Source organism: Vigna umbellata, chromosome 8, assembly GCF_029865625.1.
Source record: "Vigna umbellata cultivar VRB3 chromosome 8, Vumbellata_1.0, whole genome shotgun sequence".
NCBI lineage: Eukaryota > Viridiplantae > Streptophyta > Magnoliopsida > Fabales > Fabaceae > Vigna > Vigna umbellata.
Window position 1 is genome coordinate 17,907,054 of NC_142172.1, and position 22,050 is coordinate 17,929,103.

Below are 22,050 nucleotides of genomic sequence, written 5' to 3' on the forward strand. Positions count from 1 at the left end.
AGAATGGATAACATGATTTGGTTCTATTGGACATTTGTGTTGATTAAGACCGATAGTGTTGGATTGATCAAAAAGTGAAGATGAAATTGGAAAAATAAAGGAAGAACAAGATTAAGGGAGGAGAAAAAGATGAATCAGATCGTGATGTTTATCGACGAAATTTTTTGTATGTAATTATTAATGAAATTTACCCACAAAATTTTTTATCAATAATTACTGACATATTTTACCAATGAAACTTTTCGTTACCGACAAAATAAGAATTTTGTTGATAATATTTACTGATGAAAAGTTTACTAAAGAATTTTTTGCTACCGATAAGTCGTCAATAATATTGATTAACCAACAAATTTTTAACATTATTGACAAATTTTAATTGTATGTAATATTAATTTTTATGATAGTTATTTTAATGTTTCTTCAAATGAAACAAAATAAAAACCAAATAAAAAAATATATTAGATTGTGTCATAACTTAAGAAAGCTTACATAGTGAAACACTCAAAATTGGTAATCAAATATTATGATGAAAAGTAAACACAAATAAAAACATTAAAAAAACATAAATAATTAATTAAGTGTGGTCCTAAGAAATATTTAGTTTGATAAAGATAGATTAACATTTATTAAAATTCAATTCATCATTTAAATGAAACTACATAAAATATGTAATCAAGATTTTGATGAAATGAAAAATACATTAAAATATGAGTGCACTTGATGGATATCAAATTATGCTGATAGTTCAAAAATCAATCAAAATTATGTAAAAAAAAATAGATCTTCTAAAAAGAAAAAAACAAATAGAATAATAAAAATCAAATTTTAGGTTAGCTAATAATAAAATAAACATTTATATATTCATCTTTATTCTTATACTAATAATCTTTATTCTTATATTAATAGTAACATTTTCCAAAAATATTTTAATGTATCAAATAAATATATATAAATTTTGAAGTGTGAAATATATAAAATATACTAAAATTAAGAAAAAAAACTTTTATTTATATACCATTTACATCTGTATAAAAAGGTAATTGAAGAAAGTGTCTTCTAATATCACCCGGTATACTAGATTAAAAAATTAATTCAAATAAAACAAAATAATAAGAGATTATTTGCACAAACATCATAACTTTTTATAGGTGTATCGTACGACTTTTTGATCAACATAGATAAAAAGGGTCGAGCTACGTAAGTTACAAGAATAATCACAATTATAATATTGAGATAGAACGGTTGTGACCCACAAACTAAATTGTCATTCTCCAAAACGAATCACATCTAATATTGATTAAATTATGACAAAGTATGATTATTGCTAATTAATTAAATCATAGTTAGACTGTCACTAATCTAAAGCTCATTCTGAAGTCTGTAAATACAAGTTTTAGTAGTGTTGTCAAAACGGGTCACTTAACCCAACCCAACCCCACCCGACCCATCAAGGGTTGGTCACTTAACGAGTCAACATAACCCTACTCACTTACTAATGCGTTGAAAAAATTTAAACCTGACCCGACTCACCATGGGTTGATGGGTTAAACGGGTTGACTCATTAGCTCACTTATAGCCTGTTCACTTGAATTGATTTGGGAGAGAGTGATTCAATGAATTTGAGAGGATTTGAATGTAAATTTTTTATTGTTTATTTGAGAAGGTAAGTGAGAGTGGATTTGGAAGTAAATTTTTTTAATTTGTCGCAGCAATCAAATCCTACCCTAATTCTCACATACTTTACTTCATAATTAAGACGACAAATGTTGGACAAATATTCGAACCTTCAACAACTTATAACAAAGTGAAGCGTTGACCTCGACTTTATACCCAAATTTTTTTTTGTCATATTCTAAATAAGAGAAAAACATTTTCAACTTATTGCAATTAATTTTAACACTATTTTACAAGGGTTATTATGTTAGGGGATATCATTAAAATGTTACTAGCTATTTTATTATTTGTAATTTTAAGGATATAAATTAGTTAACAAAAAAGATAGATGGAGTGTTTTTGTTTTGATTTTAATATATAAATAGGAAAATGTTATTTGGACAACAAAAGTTTGACACAATTTTGACAACGGCGACGTGGCAGCTGTGCATTGGCTCAGTGAACCGGGGTGAGGGGTATTTTGGGTTTTTTCTGGTTTGTTTTCAATTCACTGAGCCAATGCACAGCTGCCACGTCGCTGTTGTCAAAATTGTGTCAAACTTTTGTTGTCCAAATAACATTTTCCATATAAATAAGTTGAATGAACAGGCGATGTAGAAAGAGTGATAAAAAGAGAAGTTGGGAATGTGAGAGTTTCGAAGAAGCACTCGTAGGGTCTGAAAACTGTCAAAGCTTAAATAATGGAGAAGCTAGGGATCACGGAAGAGAATAATAAATCATCCTGAATGTCAGTGCATGAACACGTGTTTGCTTGGCCCATCTCTTCACACATTTTTGTCCTTTCAACTTCCCTCTTATGCCCACATTTTTATCATCTTTTTTAACAACTTCTCTCCAATTCTGCCTACAGTAATGGAGGATATTCTCGTGTCTCTCTAATTTTTTTTATAAAAAATCATTCAAAAATCTTTTTTCTTCAATTCTTAGAGACTATATGCAATTTTTAATATTTATTCCACTTTCTAAAAGAATTTCAAAATAACATTTTTTATATATAAGAATTGAGCATAGTTTAACAACTCATACTTATTTAAAAGTTGTTTATTTGGTCAAATAAGTTAGGTGTGTGTAATTTTCAACAGTAATCATGGTTAATAAAATTGACTTTTTGATCTAGATGGAGAAAGTGAATTGATGGATACTGTTTTTGCGGTTCTTAATTTCAAGGTACAGCAGCCACATATTTTTCTCCATTTTCTAGCTGCTAACGTTGGATTTGCCTGTTCTGTCGGTGCTCATTTTGTTCATTTTCGAAAACAAAATAAAATTTATTTGCACTGATAAGAAAATTCAAACATGGTAGGTCCATTTGAACGACCCAGAAGAACTCGATCTTAACTAGGTTCTTCATGTTTCGCGGTTCAACTTCATGGCCTTATCAATGTTCCGCACATGACTATATAATGTAATAATTGTTATTATTCACTGTTATCACGTACGTTCTTTTTTAGTTTCTTTTAAATTAATCAAATAATTACAGAAAAATAAAAGTATTTTAAACATTGAATAAATATTTTTTAATACAAATTTAATTAAACGATTTAATGTTTCTCATAATTATATAATTGGTTTCTACATTTCCACTGATTTGAAAGCAGAGATGATCATTCCTGAAATACATCATTGGAATCGGAAGGTAATTATCATTTTCTTATGATTAATAATGTTATCCCATACAGTTGTATTATTATAATTTTTTTTTCCGTTACTTGATGACGTGAAAGAAGCATTACCATGTTGAAAGGGCCATCGACTAATATAAAGGAACTAATAATTTAATCTTTTGTCATAAAATTAGGTCCACTTTCAAATTAAATATTATACTTTGAATAATAAATTTTAAATTATTATTTTTTTGTAGTAATGTTATTGAAGAAAAAAAATTATAGAGATATCTAATTGTTTTTGGTTCCACTACACTTGATTTTCTTTTCTTTGTCTTTCACATCATATATCAAAATTATACTTTCTTTCTCCACCTTTTTCCTTTTCATTTTATTTCTATCATACCCACTGAAATAGAGTGAAGATTAATCAACACTCAAAAGTAAAGCACCCATTTATTGAGTTGGCAAGCATCAAAAATTGCCCAAAGACAAGAAAATTGACAAGTAAGAGTGGAACGTTAGTATTGACAACCGTAGAACGTACACATCCACGTATGATTAGTAAATGTTAACATCAATACCTTTCTAATTAATTGCTCCAAAGGAAAATTATCTAATAATACTTTTATATACTCACTCTGTCTCATGATAAATATCGTGGAAAAGAAAAAGATAAATTTTAGAATACTCAAAAGTACTATTTTAGTTTACTCAATAATGTTTATTGTTATCTTTATTCATGTTGTAGGAAAAAGACTATGAATAAATTTGTTTATTTACATCTGAAAGCGTTCATCGTTTAAAAGTTAATGTCAATAATAATTTATAAATGAGCTTATTCTTTACTTTATCTAAATATCTATTAAAGATAAAATTATTAGTTATTATAAAAATCATAATAGACTTATAAAAGTGCCTATATAACTATTAGACATTCTTTCTTTCTTCAATATACCATAATACTTTTTTCAAGACAAAATAACAAGGTGTCACCTAGAAAATTTCTCACCATATGTCGATTGTAATGAAGGAACAAACAATTTCTTAATATTATGTTGTAAGGAAGAAAAAGAAGAAGAAAGATATAGATGAAATAAAATGAAAATTGTATTTATTTCTTTGAAGAGAAAGTAAAAAGAAAATCAAGAAAAGTTGTCATTTCTAATAATTATAGTTTGATTAAAATCAAGTAATTCATTTATATATAGATGAAAGAGAGATCATTTTGGAAAACATAAATTTCTTTTATGTTTGCACTGTTTTCTGACTTAGATAATGACATTTTGTTGTCAATTTATTTGCGAAAATACTTTCTTACTCTCAAATTCTTCCTTTAGTGACTTTTCATTTTATACACTTCGTTTTCTACATTTTTCAAACAAAAAGACCCTGTGAGTCCGTAGTGGGAACATTTAAATTACGATTATAAAAATATAAAATTGTTGACACTTTCACCTATTTACCAACGTATTTTTCATCTACGGTTCTATACTGAAGGCGTGAGAGAAAATATCATTCTTATAAATGAATATCAAACTGGAAAGTCATCTCTAATAATAAATATTATAGCCTAAAAATTGTGAGAAACGATTTAAGTGTGAAAGAATCAATTTTGTGGGCAGAAATTTTTGTTTACATAAACTTTTGAAAGCTGAATTCTCACACCAGCAGGCGACAAAAACAGTACAAGATATTGAATATGTTTTTTGTACAAAAGTTACTTTCGTAAGTTTGGAACAAGGAATCGGTGTCAGTAGAGAGACATGTGTAAAAGTGGGCACTAGATGTAATGTAATGCAAAGGCATGAAAGAGCAGAAAAATGAGATCCTCTAGAGAGAGAGAGAGACATTACTGTCGTAGCAGAAGTAAGGAAGAAGCATGCGTAACAAGATAGAGAAAATAACAAAAGTAGAAGGTTAAACCGGTTGAACATTATGGTTTTGTTTTGCGTAAGTTGTGGGACAGACACGGTGAGAGGTTCCATTTTCACACAGTGTTCTAATGAAATCAGGAAACTACCAATAAAGCATTAATAATTATGGTGGATTGGCCTCAACAACCAAAAGCAGCCTCCACCATTCAAATACCATATCCCAACTCTACAACATAGCACGATCTTATCACTATCTTAGAACACTACACTTCACCAAACGCAACCTCACACACCATCTACAAATTAATATCTTATTCCTCTCTTTTCTTTTCTCACCTACACTACAAATTCAGACACTCTCCCTTCAAACCACCAACAACGAAAGACCATGTCGGTGAAGGAGTGCGACCACCACAAGGGAAAGAAGAGGAAGAACTTCCAGCGAGTCTTCTGGTGCATAGTGGTCTTCCTCTTCCTTGTCTTGCTCGCTATTCTTCTCATATGGGCAATCCTCAGACCCACCAAACCTACCTTCACTCTTCAAGACGTCACCGTTTACGCCTTCAACGCCACCGTCGCCAACTTCTTGACATCCAGTTTCCAAGTCACGCTCATCTCCCGCAACCCTAACGACCACATCGGAGTCTACTACGACCGCCTCGAAACCTACGTCACTTACCAGAGCCAGCAGGTGACCTTCCGCACCTCCATCCCTCCCACCTATCAGGGCCACAAAGAGGTCAACGTTTGGTCTCCGTTTGTCTACGGCACCAACGTCCCCGTCGCACCCTTCAACTTCCAAGGCCTCAGCCAGAACCAGGCTGCGGGTACCGTCCTCATCACCGTCAGAGCTAACGGCAGGGTCCGCTGGAAGGTCGGCACCTTCATCTCCGGCCGCTACCACCTCTACGTCCGCTGCCCCGCCTTCATCTCCTTCGGCGCCCGCACCAACGGCATCGTCGTCGGCGAAAACGCCGTCAAATTCCAGATCATCCAACGATGCTCCGTCAGCGTTTAAACTCGCCGCAAAAATTTACCAACTCATTCTCTAACACACTCTTTCAAACACACCTTTTCATCGGAAAAAACTTACATACAGTATTATGAATACCATTGATGTTGTTCTTCGATTGTGGTCAGAGTTTCACCTTTTACAATGCATTTACATTGAAAAACAACATCAACAATACTGTAAACAAGTTTTACCCTTTTATTACCACGAAAAAAAAAAACTAAATTTAGTGATGTACATTATTTTACATCAATAATTTAGTGACGAGCTTTCAAGAAAACATAAGCACAAAATTTTCGTCACTGATTTTAAAATTTTTTGAAAATATCACAATTTTACTGTCTCTTAACATGTTGAAGATGTTACGGTATATATTTCGATCAATGAAAGAATAATGAAGAGTGTGTTAAAAGAATGTATTAGAAATATGTTGGTAATGTTCTCCCTTAGTGTATTTTTATACGTATGTATGTATTCTTCCTCTGTTTTTACTGTACGTAAAGTCGTGTATGAATTGGTCACTAGATGTTTGTCTTCTACATTTTGCTATGTGAAACAGACCAAAGAGTCGGATATAGCAAAACTACCAGATGCAAAAAGGAGATTAAAAGTAAGTTGAGGTACGATGGCAATAAAATTTCTTGTTTCAATTTGGATAAGAAAGAGAGTGATGAAGCATGGATGGATTCTGAGTCATTATCTTCTCTGTAATATTTTATTGTTTTTTGTGTATGTGTGTGCATATTCACAAGCCATATTCCATCTCGCTTTCTTTATGTGCAGGAAATGGACCACTTTAGTATTATTTGAGTGTCACTTTTATCTTCTTTTTTTCTTGCGGTTAGTGATTGAATATTCATTTGGGTAGATGCACCAAGTTTCAGGTTCCTTTTGGTGTATAGTGTTATTTAGGATAGAAAAAGGTTTGGAAGAAAGGTGGTGGCATGGTAAGGGAAAATGAAAGTGCAAAAGTTAGTGAAAATTTTAGTGTAATGAAAAGAGATTTAAGAGTAAAGGTGAAGAATTATTGAGGTGGTTGTGGGTGCCTAACTTTTGGAGGAATATTATTGTGGATGTGTAAATTGATGCACACACGGCATGGTGATGGTGGTGGTCCTTTTCAAACACCATCACCTACTTTGGCTACTAATAATATCAACAAAGAAAGTTTTTCTTCCATTAAATCAAAGTTAAGATGACACGACTCGAGGACCTTTTTACTTGACGGATTCAGTTTTTTGTGATTTTATAAATATTAAAGTAAGATGATAAAAAATTGGGTTGTACAAAAAGTCTTACTTATTAAATTATGATAAAAATTATTCAACATAACAATTTTTTTAATATTTTTCAATAATTTGTTTTACATGATAAATATAATGTGCGATTCTTTATTCACTACCAAATGATTATATTATTGTCTTTTGCCAAAGGTAATGGACGTCCGAATTCACTAAAAATGAGTTGTGAATTATAAGAAAATGATTATTTTTATAAAGAATTTGAAATATTTTTATGATAAAATATATATTGCCGAAGAAAATTTAAAGTGCATTAAAATTTTAAAGTTTTGTTAGAATAGTTAGATTGTTTAATATTAAATAGTTTTTAATTCTATTTATGAATTAAAAATTAAAAATTACTTTTTTTTTTCTTTATACTATATTTTTAGTTTGATTTTGAACGGAACATATTTTACCTAATCAAAATTGAGACGTAATTGAAATAACATTTTTTTTATTATTATTATTATTAATAATAATAAAAAGAAGAGTTATTTTTTATTTAAATGTTGTTATAGCACTTGTGATACCTGTTAAAATGGAATCACGATAACGAATAAAATGACATACAACAAAACAAATAATTTGAGTTTCATTCAACATCAGTATCAGCTATATTAAATAATACTTTATATTTCTTTTAGTTGAACAAAAAACTTTATATGTCGTTTTTTAATTTTTTTAAAAATCCATTCACTCAGTAGAATATAATTTAATAAAATAAATCGAGTTAAAGAATAGTCTTAAATAAACAATATCTAAAAAATTTATGTACAAATACTAATGTGGATAAAATAAAAAAATTGGACATGTAATATAGGAAATTAGTAAAGAAAAAAAATAGAAAAATAGGAAATTTACGACATCATTGTTTTTTTATGTGAAAAATAAGACAGGTTTTATGAAAATAAAAAAAATGGGGTGAGAGAGGCTCGAACTCTCGACCTCAGGATCACTCAGAAGCTATGAGACCTACGCGCTAGCCAACTGCGCCACCACCCCCTTGTTTGTTAATTAACAAATATTGTTATATATAATTAATATAGAACTGGAAGAACGACGTACCAAATGAGTAATTTTTCAAAATCTAGCCATTTTTTATATTTTTTCAAAACATTGCATTCTTTTAGGAATTTTTTCTAAATCAGGCTTTCTTCCTAACTAAAAGGCATTATCACGTAATGAGCAAACAAGCAGAGAGAGACGAAATTAGGTTAATTCTTTATAAAAAGTCTAATATTACTTTTACAAATCATACACAAAAAATATAATTAATGCTCTTTTTTAGCGTGGGCTGGAGGAAAAAGTTGTTTTTAGAAATTACACATTACTTAAAATTTAATTTCATTAATGGTATAGCATAATACCAACTTAAGTCATATTATGAGTTGCTTGATTTAGATCTAATAATAAGTCTAGACTTGCATTAATTTAAAAGTTTGGGACCATTTAAGAAGTTTGGTAAGTAAATTAAATGGTTCGAGTCATACCATACATCAACTTGCAAATTTTTGTGCAAATAAAAAAACCTAAACGAAGAGTAAACTTTGAAAATTTTCTAGTTTAGGTTTAACATGATATTTAAATATGAATATATGTAATTGTTCAAGTATAGGGTTGTTTAATTAGTGCTTGAGATTACCTATTCCTAACGCTAAAGTGTAACTTAACCTAATCTATATCTTAGGGTTCTTTAACCAAATTTAACTCCTTCAAAGTTTAAACTTGTCTTGAAAAAAATAGTTATTACAAGCAAATTATTAATGAAGAGGTTAATATTCACCGACAGACCAGCCAGTTCAATAAGACAAGAATGTTAAAGATTAAAGGAACTTTCTTTTGATTTGTCTAATCACCATCACTAACGATATCGATGCATTATGAATAAGATGATGTTTTGAAATATGGTATTCAAATTAGGAATTAGACTATTTAAGTAAAAATATTTTAAGAAAGGGTATATATGTATTATTTATTTATATACATATAAATCTTAAATTGCAGTTGTTATGAAACAGATAAAGTAATAATTTATACATCCTCCATCTCAAGGTAACTACAGTTAAAGGTTCTCTTACATATAATAAAAATAACAAAAAATGTATTATTTTTTGAAAAAAAAAATATGAGCATACTCTCATTATTTTAATAAATATAAAATAATTGATTTAAGGAAATATTAAGTAAAAATAACGCTTTATTAAAAAAGTTATTAAGAAGAAATTAAACAGTTAAAAGTGTATTAATTGTGAGAGAGATGAAATAGTTTGACTCTTTTGAAGATGTAAAAGTCAACATTGTTGTGATGTGGTGTAAATGGGCTGGGTACTTTCAAAGGTGCGCAATTAATTGTTGAGTGATGGTCCCTTCATCGATCCATCTTTTCCATACACTTCTCCAATCTTTTTTTAAATTCTAAATTTATCCTTTTTACTTTTTACTTTTACTAATTTTACTTTTTATTTTTTAAAATCCTAATCTCAATCCTCTCTCACTTTCACTTTCTCTTTCACTCTGAGCGGCAAGTCCCCACCTCCCATTGTCACTTTTTCTCTTATAGAAAAAGCAAATTCTGCATGGTATAAATTTAAAACATTTATAACTTCTGATGAGTTTTGAAGTATATGATTCCATAATATAATCTGCTAAAAATTTTTTTCCTGCTTTCTTGTCTTTACATCCGTGCTTACAATGGTACAATGAAAGAGAAGTATGTTTGTTGAGTACAAAATAAAAAGTGAATAAAATAAAAAATAGTTAGTTCAGTTTATTTTCTGCTTTTTCTATCAAATTTTATGTTAACGATAGTGAAAATTAAAAGAGAAAGAGAAAGTGACAGTAGGAGATCAAGGCTTGCTGCGGAAAGTGAAAGAAGAAGTGAAAGTGACAGAAGATTAAGATTAGCGTTTTAAAATATAAAATGTAAAATTGATAAAAGTAAAAAGTAAAAAAAGATAAATTTAGAATTTAAAGAAAATTGAAAAAATGTAGGGAGAAGATGGGATGACGAAGGGAACATCACTCTTAATTATCTTACAAGTACTCTGGGCCTTGGGCCTCACTGCTACACGCTTTTTTCAAATGATAGGTGTGTACATGAAAATGATATTTCTTTGGAATAAAATCTTTAGTAAGTTTCTTTCGAATAAATTCATTTTCAGAATTTAAGAAAATGGCTCATCCAAAATATAATATATTCACTATTTTGGACCGGTGGGACGAACGGATTTTCTCTAATCGGAATGTATTGCATGTTATTCAAATTAATTATACTTATATAATTAATTTATGATAAATTTTTGTGATGTATTTAAATTAGAATAATAATGATAATAATGAATTATAGTAAATTTTATTACAATAATATAAATTATTTTCAAATATTTGTTATTATTGTTTTATATTGTATTTTAATTTTTATTATTATTATATTAGTATTATTATGTTATTATATTATTATTCAATATTTTTACGTATTATAATATATTATTATGTAATGCATAATAATTACAAAATTAAAAATTTATATTTAATAAATACTTAGGGAAACTTAATTTTTTTCATTGAATCACGGTCAGAATTCTTTTTAGTATTTAATAAATACTTAGGGAAACTTAATTTTTTTTATGCTCATCATAACTATTTATGCTGATAAGAGCACTTTTTTATTTATATTTTAATTTTTCTTGTTACATTATTAGTCAAAATGTTTTTTTTATCAATGGAAGACTATTTAGTAGATGTAGACTATTGTTCGATTGAGGTCTTTAGAGGTTATATTTTTCTATCTATTGTGATTATTTTTTATCATCAACACATATATGTTATTCTTTAATACGGTTCACTAAGTTTCCCTCTTCACATAAATCAAAAGGTTAGAAAACAAATCTTTCAACTAACAATGTTAACTTAAATAATTGTGATTTATATATCACCAGAAAACAATTTTGGTCCATGTTAAATAAAAAAAACAAATTCATCAATATTAATTAAAAAATATTCGTAAACTTTAACAAAATAAATAATATCAATTAATATCAACTAAAAATCACTAATGTTGATGTTTTTAATAATTATTTAATATTTAAATAAATTTTAGCATTATAGATGTAATTCAGCTTTGACTGTTATAAAAATTGTGTCGTTACACAAATATTGCAAAATATCTAGTGTTGATTTCATTGTGCACGTTCCACAAGAATTGGAACGTTGCAACTCCGAATCTTGTGCTTCCATCAATTTTGTTGCTGTCAATGTTTATTTTAGGTTGCAATGTTTTATTTTATTAAAAATATTATATTCCCTAAATAAATAGAGTACTTCTTCCTTCGCTCCAAAACACATCATCAAAAATCATTCTTCTCTCGTTCTTTCTTCTTTTGGTTTCATTCTTTCTCTTTTCTTCTTTTCCTAAAAATATTCTCGGTTTATTTTATTCTCTTTATAGAGATCCTTGCTAGTTCTGATATCCTCATAAATTTTGAGAAGTTCCTGAGAGGCTTGCGCAATACAAGTCCTTAAGGACAGTGATCTACAAGCCTAGGAAAATCCTTTGTTCGTGATCTTTATTCTTTTATTATTAGCTTCTACAACAATCTGAAGGACTTATGCCTGACATCAACAACTCAATCCCGGAGGATCAAATCTTTGTTTCCAGAACTCATACGGTATTTGCGAAACCATTTTCGGATGTGTCAAAAGTCGAGGTCTTCTCTAGATAGAACTTCCGGAGGCTAGCAAGGTGCTCGCAGCAACAGTGGCTACTGATCGCATTTGTAGGGACCGCGGATGAGGATGATGAAGAGAGAGACGAGGCGACAACTTAGAGTTCGTTGGAGTTAGGATGATGAACCGTAATGTTCATGTGTCATGCCTTTGTAATGTTTGAGGAAAGATGGAAAAGATTTTCTCTCCAGAGAAAGGAAAAGAAACAAGAAGATGAGATACTTGAGTAAGTTTTCGTATACTTTACCTACAAAGAGAAAAACACAATCAGGTATTTTCTCATTTACCAATCTTAAATATTTTAAAATTATGGGGGTGTAGGTAATTTTACTTAATTACTTGAAGAAATAAATTTGGTTTTTCACCTAATGATGCTAATAAATGTATGTACTCTAAATTTGAAAATGGTGATTGTGTCATTATATGTTTGTATGTGGATAACATGTTAACTTTTGGTACATACAATGAGATTGTTGCTAGAACTAAACTTTTTCTAGGATCGAACTTTGAAATGAAAGACATGGGTGAAGCCAATATAATTTTAGGTGTTAGAATCATAAGGAAGGGAGATAGCATATTACTATCCCAAGAAAAATACATTGAGAAACTTCTTAAGAAGTTTGGGTATTATGATTTCAAACCCGTGAGTACCCCTTATGATGCTAACTCTAAATTAATGAAAAATATAGGAGAATCGTTATCTCAGCCTTAGTATGTCCAAATAATTAGGAGCTTACTACACTTGATGAACTTTTCTAGACCTGATATTGCTTATGCAGTAGGTAGACTGAGTAGGTACACTCAATGTCCAAATAAAGAACATTGGGATGCTCTTTCCAGGCTTATGAGATACTTAAGAGGTTCAATGGATTATGCTATTGAATATAGTGGATTTTCCGCTGTACTATAAGGGTACAGTGGTACTAACTAGATCTTTGATTCAGATGAGACAAAATCCACTAGTGGTTATGTATTCACACTTGGGGGTGGTGCATGGAGATAAGCTAGACAAACAATTATTGGAAGATCAATAATGGAATATGAGTTTGTCGCTCTTGAGATGGCTTGTATAGTGAGGCTGAGTGGTTGAAAAACTTCTTAGCAAATATTCCACTAGGAATGAAACCAACCCCATCGGTGTCAATACACTGTGATTGCCAATCAGCAATAGTTATAGCTAAAAACAAGAATTACAATGGAAATAATAGACATATCCAATTGAGACACAATTTGGTGAAGCAGCCGCTAAAGAGTGGAACTATTTCCATTGACTATGTGAAGTCAAAACGGAATCTAGCAGATCCTCTAACAAAACCCTTGGGAAGAAATATGATCTTAGAAACATCAAGGGGAATGGGACTTAAGCCACTAGCTAACAAACAAGTGATGGTAACCCAATCTTTGTGATTGGAGATCCCATAAATAAGGTTCATATGGGTAAAAACAAGTCACTTGTTAGTTCTGATAGCACTAATTTGATTTTAAATCAAATATATATGTCCATTATTATGGTGTGTGTGAAAGTGTTAGAGACTGCATTATTGAGAGGTTAAACTTTGTAATTAATCAAAATTTTTAATGATCTTCATATCCCTTATGGGTGGTGTATAATTTGCAGCATACACTTGATGAAATCACCTATATGAGTGTCAAGTGGGGCCGCTTACATGAGATCTTGGCATGATCTCTAAAGCACTCATGAATATCGGGCATGTGCATGGCCTAGTAAGCGCATCACAGCGATAACAGCAAGGATTGTGGGGTTGTACTGTGATTGATAAACCTCTAACACACTCAAGTGTCTTTGGTTCATATAGCTTGCTATACTAACTACATTATGTATTAAGTTTCTTGATCTAAAACTGGTTCATATAGCTTGTTATACCAGTTCTAATGCATTACATCTTGTGAAACCCATAATAATTTATTTTATCTTTCGTTTGTATATATATTTTGCAATATGTGGGGGATTGTTATAAAAATTGTGTCGTTACACACATATTGCAAAATATCTAGTGTTGATTTGGTTGTGCACGTTCCGCAAGAATTGGAACATTGCAACTTCGAGTCTTGTGCTTCCATCAATTTTGTTGTTGCCAACGTTCAATTTTGTTGTTGCCAACATTCATTTTGGTTTCATTCTTTCTCTTTTCTTCTTTTCCTAAAAATATTCTGGGTTTATATTATTCTCTTTATAGAGATCCTTGCTAGTTCTGATATCCTCAGAAATTTTGAGAAGTTCCTCTTGTATCCTAAGAGGCTTGCGCAATACACCGCGGATAAGTCCTTAAGGACAGTGATCTACACGCCTCGAAAAATTCTTTGTTCGTGATCTTTATTCTTTTATTGTCAACTTCTACAACATAGACAACCTAAAAATAGTATAAGAAAAAATCCTAACGTAATTCACTCATTGAACACTCCATAAAATATTCCACCATGCAATTTTGAAAATAAGTATAATATTATAGAATATATATATATATATATATATATATATATATGCATTTAAAAAAATAATAATTCTCTTAAGAAAATGTTCTTTTAACAATTTTTTGACAAGAACTCATGTGATAAGTTTGTGATTGGTTCCTTTCAAATACACGTAGCAATAAAAATAATAACACATATTGTGTGTTAAAATATCGGATAGATTCACTTAATAGTAAAAGTCAACCCAACCCCCAACCTTCAAAGCCACTTGCCTTCAACTTGACCATGAAACTTCATTATCCACTTGGATCCTCATCAACATGTAGCAAGGACAAAAATCTTATTCAGATGATAGTGATTAAATGTCCCTACCCAAACGCGTCTTAGCAGAGTTTTCAAACGCATTGTGATTTTCGGGCAATTAATTGCACCCTCTTCTCAGTTACACCCACCGTACAACAATTTAAACAAACAAAATAACGAAAAGAAAAGAAAAAATAACCAAGCCCTTCATCCTGTGTCTATATTTATACACACGTGTACTTTTCTTCTATCACAAAAAGAGCACTTCATATTCTTCATCCCCTATCATTCCAGCATGGCAGATAAGCAACCCCAACTAAACGGTGCGTATTACGGCCCCACGATTCCTCCGGCGGAGGCGCCACGTCCCCGCCGTCACAGAAATTGCTGTTGCTGTCTCTTCAGCATCTGCTGGAAGATTCTCCTCGCACTCATAATCTTCCTCGTCATCGTATTCATCATCTTCTACGCCGTGCTCCAGCCACGCGTCTTTAAGCTGCACGTCTCCGACGCCACGCTCACGCAGTTCAACTACACCTCCAGCGACAACACGCTCCGTTACAACCTCGTCCTCAACTTCACGGCAGGGAATCCCAACAAGAAGCTGGACTTCTACTACGAGAGCGTGGAGAGCCACGTGTCGTACAACGGCGTCACGTTCGCGTCGACGGAGTTGTTGACGTTGCGTGACTCGTTCCGGCAACGCAGGCAGAGCACGAACCGACTGAACGGCGTTTACAGGGGGCAATACAAGACGGTGTTGGATCAGGATCAGGTGAAGAGCTTGGAAGAAGATGAGAAAAAGAGGGTTTTTCATTTCTCTGTGAGACTCCACTTTAAGGTTAAGTTCATGCTTAATGACTCGGCAAGTTCTAGCACGAAGGCGAAGGCGAAATGTGAGCTTGAGGTCCCTTTGAGTTCCAAAGGAGAAACTCCAGTAGGGACTGTGTTTGTATCCACCTACTGCCATGTCAATTTCTGACTGTCCCATATTGCACGTGACATCTTCACAAACGACATTAATTTTGCCGCTTACTCTGTCAGATTCCATGATTTACCCTTTTGCTCCCCGTTAATTTATGCATGTATTGTGTTACTCAACGCTGGTTGATTTGAATTATATATATATGCATTTATTATTAAAAAAACTCTGCATGATAAGATTTATAATAAGGTAATGATGGTAAGAGTAATTGTTATCTCATCGTTTGAGGAGTTTTCCGGTAGAAAAGTTAATGAGTATGCAAATGACATGTCTTTGTCAATTTTAAGTTCGTATTTCAATGAAAAATGGTCTTTAGCTTTAGAAGATAACCGACCATCATTCCAATACAAGGGATAGTGCATCGATGTCACAATTGGACAGGCAGACCATTTCTCCATAGGAGAACGCTCTTTGGTGGAATGCAAACATGGATGTTGGTGTAATCGGTTTTGTCAAGTTATTTTACTTGTGCAATCGGTTTTATCCCGTTAGTTACTTGTTAAAAATACTTCAACTCTTCAGTTAATGTTTAATTAAGGCAAGATATAACAAATGGAACATATTCTAAATTATTAAAATCCTTAGCCACATACCATATTTATAGACCCTTCAATGAACTTTTACCTTAATATTGATCAAATTGTGGTCCAATGACCTTCAAATTTTCCTTAACATGGTAATCCTATAATTATATTCTAATTATTGAAAAGAAGACAAGAGTGGAAGCTAAAAAGAGTATAAGAAAAGAAAACACTTGTTGAAAAGGAAACAAAAGAAATAAGAGAGAAAGAAGAGAAAGAAGAGAAAGAAAGAAAGAGAAGAGGAAGAGATAAAAATAAGAGAAAAGAAAAGAGAGAAAAGGAAGTAAAAGAAAGAGAGGATAACAAAAAGAGAGAAAAGGAAAAGAAAGAAAAGAGTGGCATCAAGAATGGAGAGAAGAATAAATGATATTATCAAAGAAAGATTTATTCATTAAAAAACACTGACAACAACAATGAAAGGACGAAAGAATGATAGAAAAGGAAAACACAAGCTTTGAATTCAATTAATATGTGTTTGATACTCTATTAGATTGTTTGTTAATTACTTTGTATAGTCAAAACAAATTTTTTAGTTTCGACATAAACTTCGAAATAGTTGTATATAAGTTAGTTTGTTTGTCCATTCTAAACCAACCTATGTGTAAGAATGTAAGTTTGTAAATACATGCACATGAATTAGCTTGCTTGTCCATCTCCAAAAAGTGTAAGTACAATCAAAGTTGTACTTATATTTTGAGTGTTTATTTGAGAAATATTCTATTAATCTTTTTTAGCATTACATCTTTAATTTAAAACTGCTTTATGATTTGTGCATGTGGGTATTTGACCCTAGAGGCAGGCCTCCAAAATCTTTGATAATAAGATATGGCTTCTTCTAGGATCCAAATCACATTTTAGTAAAATTTCTATTTTTGATATTTTTAAATTATGTTTTTGATTTGTGCATATAATCTTTCAAAATTCGTGGTTGGATTTTTTTTTCAAGAAGAACAAAATTAAGAAAAAATATAAGAAAGAGGGAGTTACTCCAAAAATCATTTGCACAGAGTTAGTCAAGAAATCATTCACCTCATGAAAGGATAAGGAGAAATTTAGGAAGGAGTGAGTAACTTCTAACCTTACCAAACATAAAAGGAAGGAATCTTCAAATGATAGAATTTAGTGAACAATTTCCTTATGTTGTTAAGAATAAAGAAATCAAGGTACAAAGTTAAGGACAACTTCGTTTCAAGAAAGAGGATATAATATAGAACTATCTCATGACTCCATACAAGAAGAACTAGAGGAGGAGCCTATGGCCTTCAATGGACATGAAAGCATGAAAATCATGGTTTAGAGAATACTTGAAGAATTGTTCTCATGAAAATTAGTTTATGTTTCTATATTTTTGAGCTTTCGATTTTCTTTTAGAAATTAGTTTAGGTTTTTATGCCTTTATGTTTTTATGCTTTTGGACTTGGGCTTTCTTTTTCTTAAACTTATGGATATATATATATATATATATATATATATATATATATATATATATATATATATATATATATATATATATAGGTACAAAAAACTTGTGTAAATACTTTTTAGTCATATATTAAAATTGATTTTATTAATGAGAGGGTTGTCTTTGTTTAGGGATTAGGCCATCAAGTTCTTATCAAAGATTCACATTTTTGTGACAAATCTTTCTTAATTTATCAATCTTCTTGATATTGACGTCTCCATTATCGGTTCTTATCAAAGACTAACCTCTCTCTAACAAATGTTCATTAGCTTATCAATCTCCTAGATTATGACATTTATCATTTCTATCTAATGTGAGTCATGCATTTAATTTTCATGTTTAATTAAGGAATTCAAAGTTAGAAACAATCGTAATCTTTCTTGGATAAGATCGTGTAATCAACAAAACAAAATGAGATGAATTAGTAATTCTTTTGAATGAAAAATTGGGATGTTCTTTTCTTTATTTTTCCTTTTCTCTCTTTTTGTTCTACTCTCTTTCTTTTACTTCCTTTTCTTCCTTTTCTTTCTCTTATTTCTCTCTCTTCTCTTTCTTTTCTTTCTCTTGCTTTTCTTTGTCTTCTCTTTCTCTTATTCCTTTGTTTCCTTTTCTATAGGTGCTTCATTTTCTTGTACTATCATTGGTTTCCCCTCTTGTCTTCTTTTCAACATATCTAACTTTTACAAAGTTTTTTTTCCTCCTCTTTCAAGTGTAGAATGTGGTTCTTACGTCTTGATTGGTTATGGAAGTTGCATTCCAATTTGGACACTTATAAGTTTCATGACCATAACATTCACATTTAGTGCACCTTAGAATAATTGTCCTATCCGTTCACAATGATTTTCTATTATGTTTGTGCCTTCTTTTTAGCTCACATATTTTTCCATTTAGATATGTATTATGTGTGACACGATTTCATTGACATCCTACAACAAGGTCACACAAACACTAAGTGTATCTTTTCGTGACACACTCATGGTACTTTCAAATAATGAAATGATCTCAATGAGGAGTATGATAAGTTAAATCAAAAGTTAAACCATTTCTAGAAGGATACCTCTGCGAAAACATATTGCATTACTCTAAATGTCAATCCTGTAATAAACAATAGAAAACAAAATAATAAAAAAATTTAAGAGCTCGCCACTTTTTCAAAGTGTTTCACTTTAGAAAAGTGTTTCACTCTAATCCACTCATTTATTACATTTGTAGGTTTTTTTCTCAATATACTCTGATAACAAACTTCATTACCTTAAACCAAAATTAACAATGAATATGAAAAATGTTACCAAATCCAAATTTTAACTCAAGAGGCCATAAATAAAGAGAATTTAGACAAAACTTTAAGAATTTTAAAAGACACAAAACCATAAAGTTAGAATAAATAGGACTACCAAAAATAATTAATTTAATAAACAACATGAATCTAAGAAAAGATTGAATGTCAATCAACTTATCAAACAAATTTATGTTGAACTATACAATTTTATTTTCTTTTGGACCCTTCCTTTTTCTTTTCTTTTGTAGTTAAATCCACTAAGTTTTTTTTAATGAATTTTGCATTTCAAACACCAAAACTCCTGTAAAAAAAACGTAATATCACTTATAATAATTATTTGAAAAAGAAAACAAAAAAACGTATAATTTCTTCACATCTAGTGCAGAAATTCTCAATTTAAAATGAAAAATACGACAAACAAATAATATACCATAATGATATTCAAGAATTTCAGAATAAAAATTTAAATTGTTATTTTATTGAATCAGTTTTTGATACACTATTAGCTTATTGTCAATTGTTTTGGATAGTAAAAATTGTTTTTTATTAGTTTGGATACAAACTTAGAAATAGTTATACATGAGTTAGTTTGTTCATTCTCAAGCATTTTATGGACAATGACACAAGTTTGAATATATATGCACATGAATTTGTTGTCCATTTATATATGCACATGAATTTGTTGTCCATTTATAAGTAATCTAAGGACAATCAAGTCATATTTATAGTTTGAATGTTTATTTGGCCAATATTTCTTTTGACTTTCTTTAAGTATTGTATCTTTAATTTAAAATTATTTAAATAGCTGTATAGGTGAGTATTTGATCGTGAAGGTAGACTTCCAAAACCATCGATAATAAAATATTGATCTCTTCCAAAATTCAAATCTCAGTAAAAAGATTTATTTTAAATTATTTTAAATTATATTTTTTAAATGTGTTTTAATTTTATTATTCATCTAATAGTAACCAAAATGACTTTTTAATTGATTAAATATGTTTTTTAGTTCTTTAATTATTTAATTTTTTTTTCAAACTTTCATAAACTTTGATTTTAAAACTATAAATTTTCATCTTCCACAGCTAACTTAATGGCCAAAACCTCCTAAAGTGTTTTAATGGCCGAAACCTTCCCCATTCTTTGCTTCAGTTCCTCTGTTGCTTTCACTGTTAGGCCCATTTGAAAAATGATTTTCTAAATTAGTCAGATAATATATATATATATATATATATATATATATATATATATATATATATATATATATATATATATATATATATATATATATATATATATATATATATATATATATATATATTAACTTGAAATGTTTTTCCAATAGACATGTTCATTTAAAAGGAGAGATTTATCTCATTTTATCCCAGTCTATTTTAATCTTTTAAATAGTAATAATGATTTACAGTTTCATGTCATTATTATCTCCAGATTTACAGTAATAAGGATTTACAGGCATCATTTCACCTCTTGCTTTTTGTTTCAACATTTATATAAAAGTCCACCACTGTCAACCTTATTGTGCAATTTTATATATATATATTTTGGTAATATGTGCCTTCATATCATAATTAGATGTGAAAGTGAACCATCGTCAATCTACCAGGAATAAGTACGTTTCCAGTAAATATATTATCATACTTTAGTAATATTTTTACCTGAAGTATCCTCGGTTTAGTAATATTTTACCTGAACGGTTTTCTGCTGCATACGGACCATCTCACGCAAGGCCACACATTCATTCTCAATTTTGACCTTTGCAAACGCCGGCATGGCCAGTTGACCATCCATTTTGAACTCATCATGCTTCCGATTAACAGATAGAATTCAAACCCTAAAATTTTGTTCATTTGAATAAATTTGGAAAAAAGTGATTGAGTGAATTTGAAAATAAATTTTTGTTGTTGTTTATTTAAGTGAATTTGGAGGTAAATTAGAGTGAATTTGGAAGTAAATTTTTTTAATTTGTCACACATCAATCAAATTCTACACTAATTCTCACAAACCTTAGCTTTCAAATTCATTCTCACTTACCTCCAAATTCACTCAAATAAATAACAAAAAAATTTATCTTCAAATCCACTTAATCACTCTCCCCCAAATCCATTTAAGTGAGCAAAGGGTAAAGATTGAGCCAACATGGAGCAACCAAATCCACAATTGCAACATTTCAACAAATCCTTGGAAGATGGAACTACTTCTGAAGCCATAGATCAAAAATGCATAAAAACCCTTAAACCACTTACAATCACCAACGTTTTACCAAATTCAAAAACAAATCACCTTACAAAAATACCCGTCAACCAAAAAAAATTGGTATTTACTTCGAGATCCTATTTACCTTCCCATCGAATCAACAAATAAGGGAAAAAACCTGCAACAAAAAACATAGAACCACCGAGATCAGAATCGTGAACAACATAACAGAAGCAAAGGTGATTCTGTTCAGAGCTTGGTTTTAAGGCCAGCATTTTCCTCAGGTGATAACGATCTGCCTCACAGAGATCACTGATCTCGGTAAGTGCAGTGATGTCCTCGCCGACGATGAAGACAGAGTGGGAGATGTTGATGCAGGTATGGTCGGTGTAGAGAGAGACAGTTTGCTACCCAAAGACAGAGGGAGATGTTGGTTCGGTCTGGTCGGTGTAGAGGGAGACAATTTGCCACCTGGAGACGGAGGGAGAGGGAGGGAGAGAAGCTCGGTGTGAAGATGCAGGGAAGGACTGACACGTTTCAGAAAAAATGATGTGCCACACCGTTAGCCACCTAAGAAAAAAATTAACGCACGAAAATTAAAATCGCTTGATAGTTAAGGGA

At 30.7% G+C, this 22,050-nt stretch overlaps 1 protein-coding gene, 1 non-coding gene and 1 pseudogene across 2 annotated transcripts; 2 read left to right on the plus strand and 1 right to left on the minus strand.

Annotated features, from left to right (window-relative positions):
- Window positions 1-5,360: 5,360 nt before the first annotated feature.
- On the plus strand, window positions 5,361-6,972 carry LOC124841248 (NDR1/HIN1-like protein 1). The gene has a single exon (XM_047317489.2). The coding sequence runs from the start codon at window positions 5,544-5,546 to the stop codon at window positions 6,171-6,173; it is 630 nt and encodes a 209-aa protein (XP_047173445.1). The 5' UTR covers window positions 5,361-5,543; the 3' UTR covers window positions 6,174-6,972.
- Window positions 6,973-8,367: 1,395 nt separating this feature from the next.
- On the minus strand, window positions 8,368-8,452 carry TRNAM-CAU (transfer RNA methionine (anticodon CAU)). The gene is given in 2 exon segments: window positions 8,368-8,403; window positions 8,415-8,452. It is a non-coding gene; the product is annotated as a tRNA-Met (tRNA).
- A 6,304-nt stretch (window positions 8,453-14,756) lies between these two features.
- Window positions 14,757-16,033, plus strand: LOC124836182 (NDR1/HIN1-like protein 10 pseudogene; annotated as a pseudogene).
- Window positions 16,034-22,050: the final 6,017 nt, after the last annotated feature.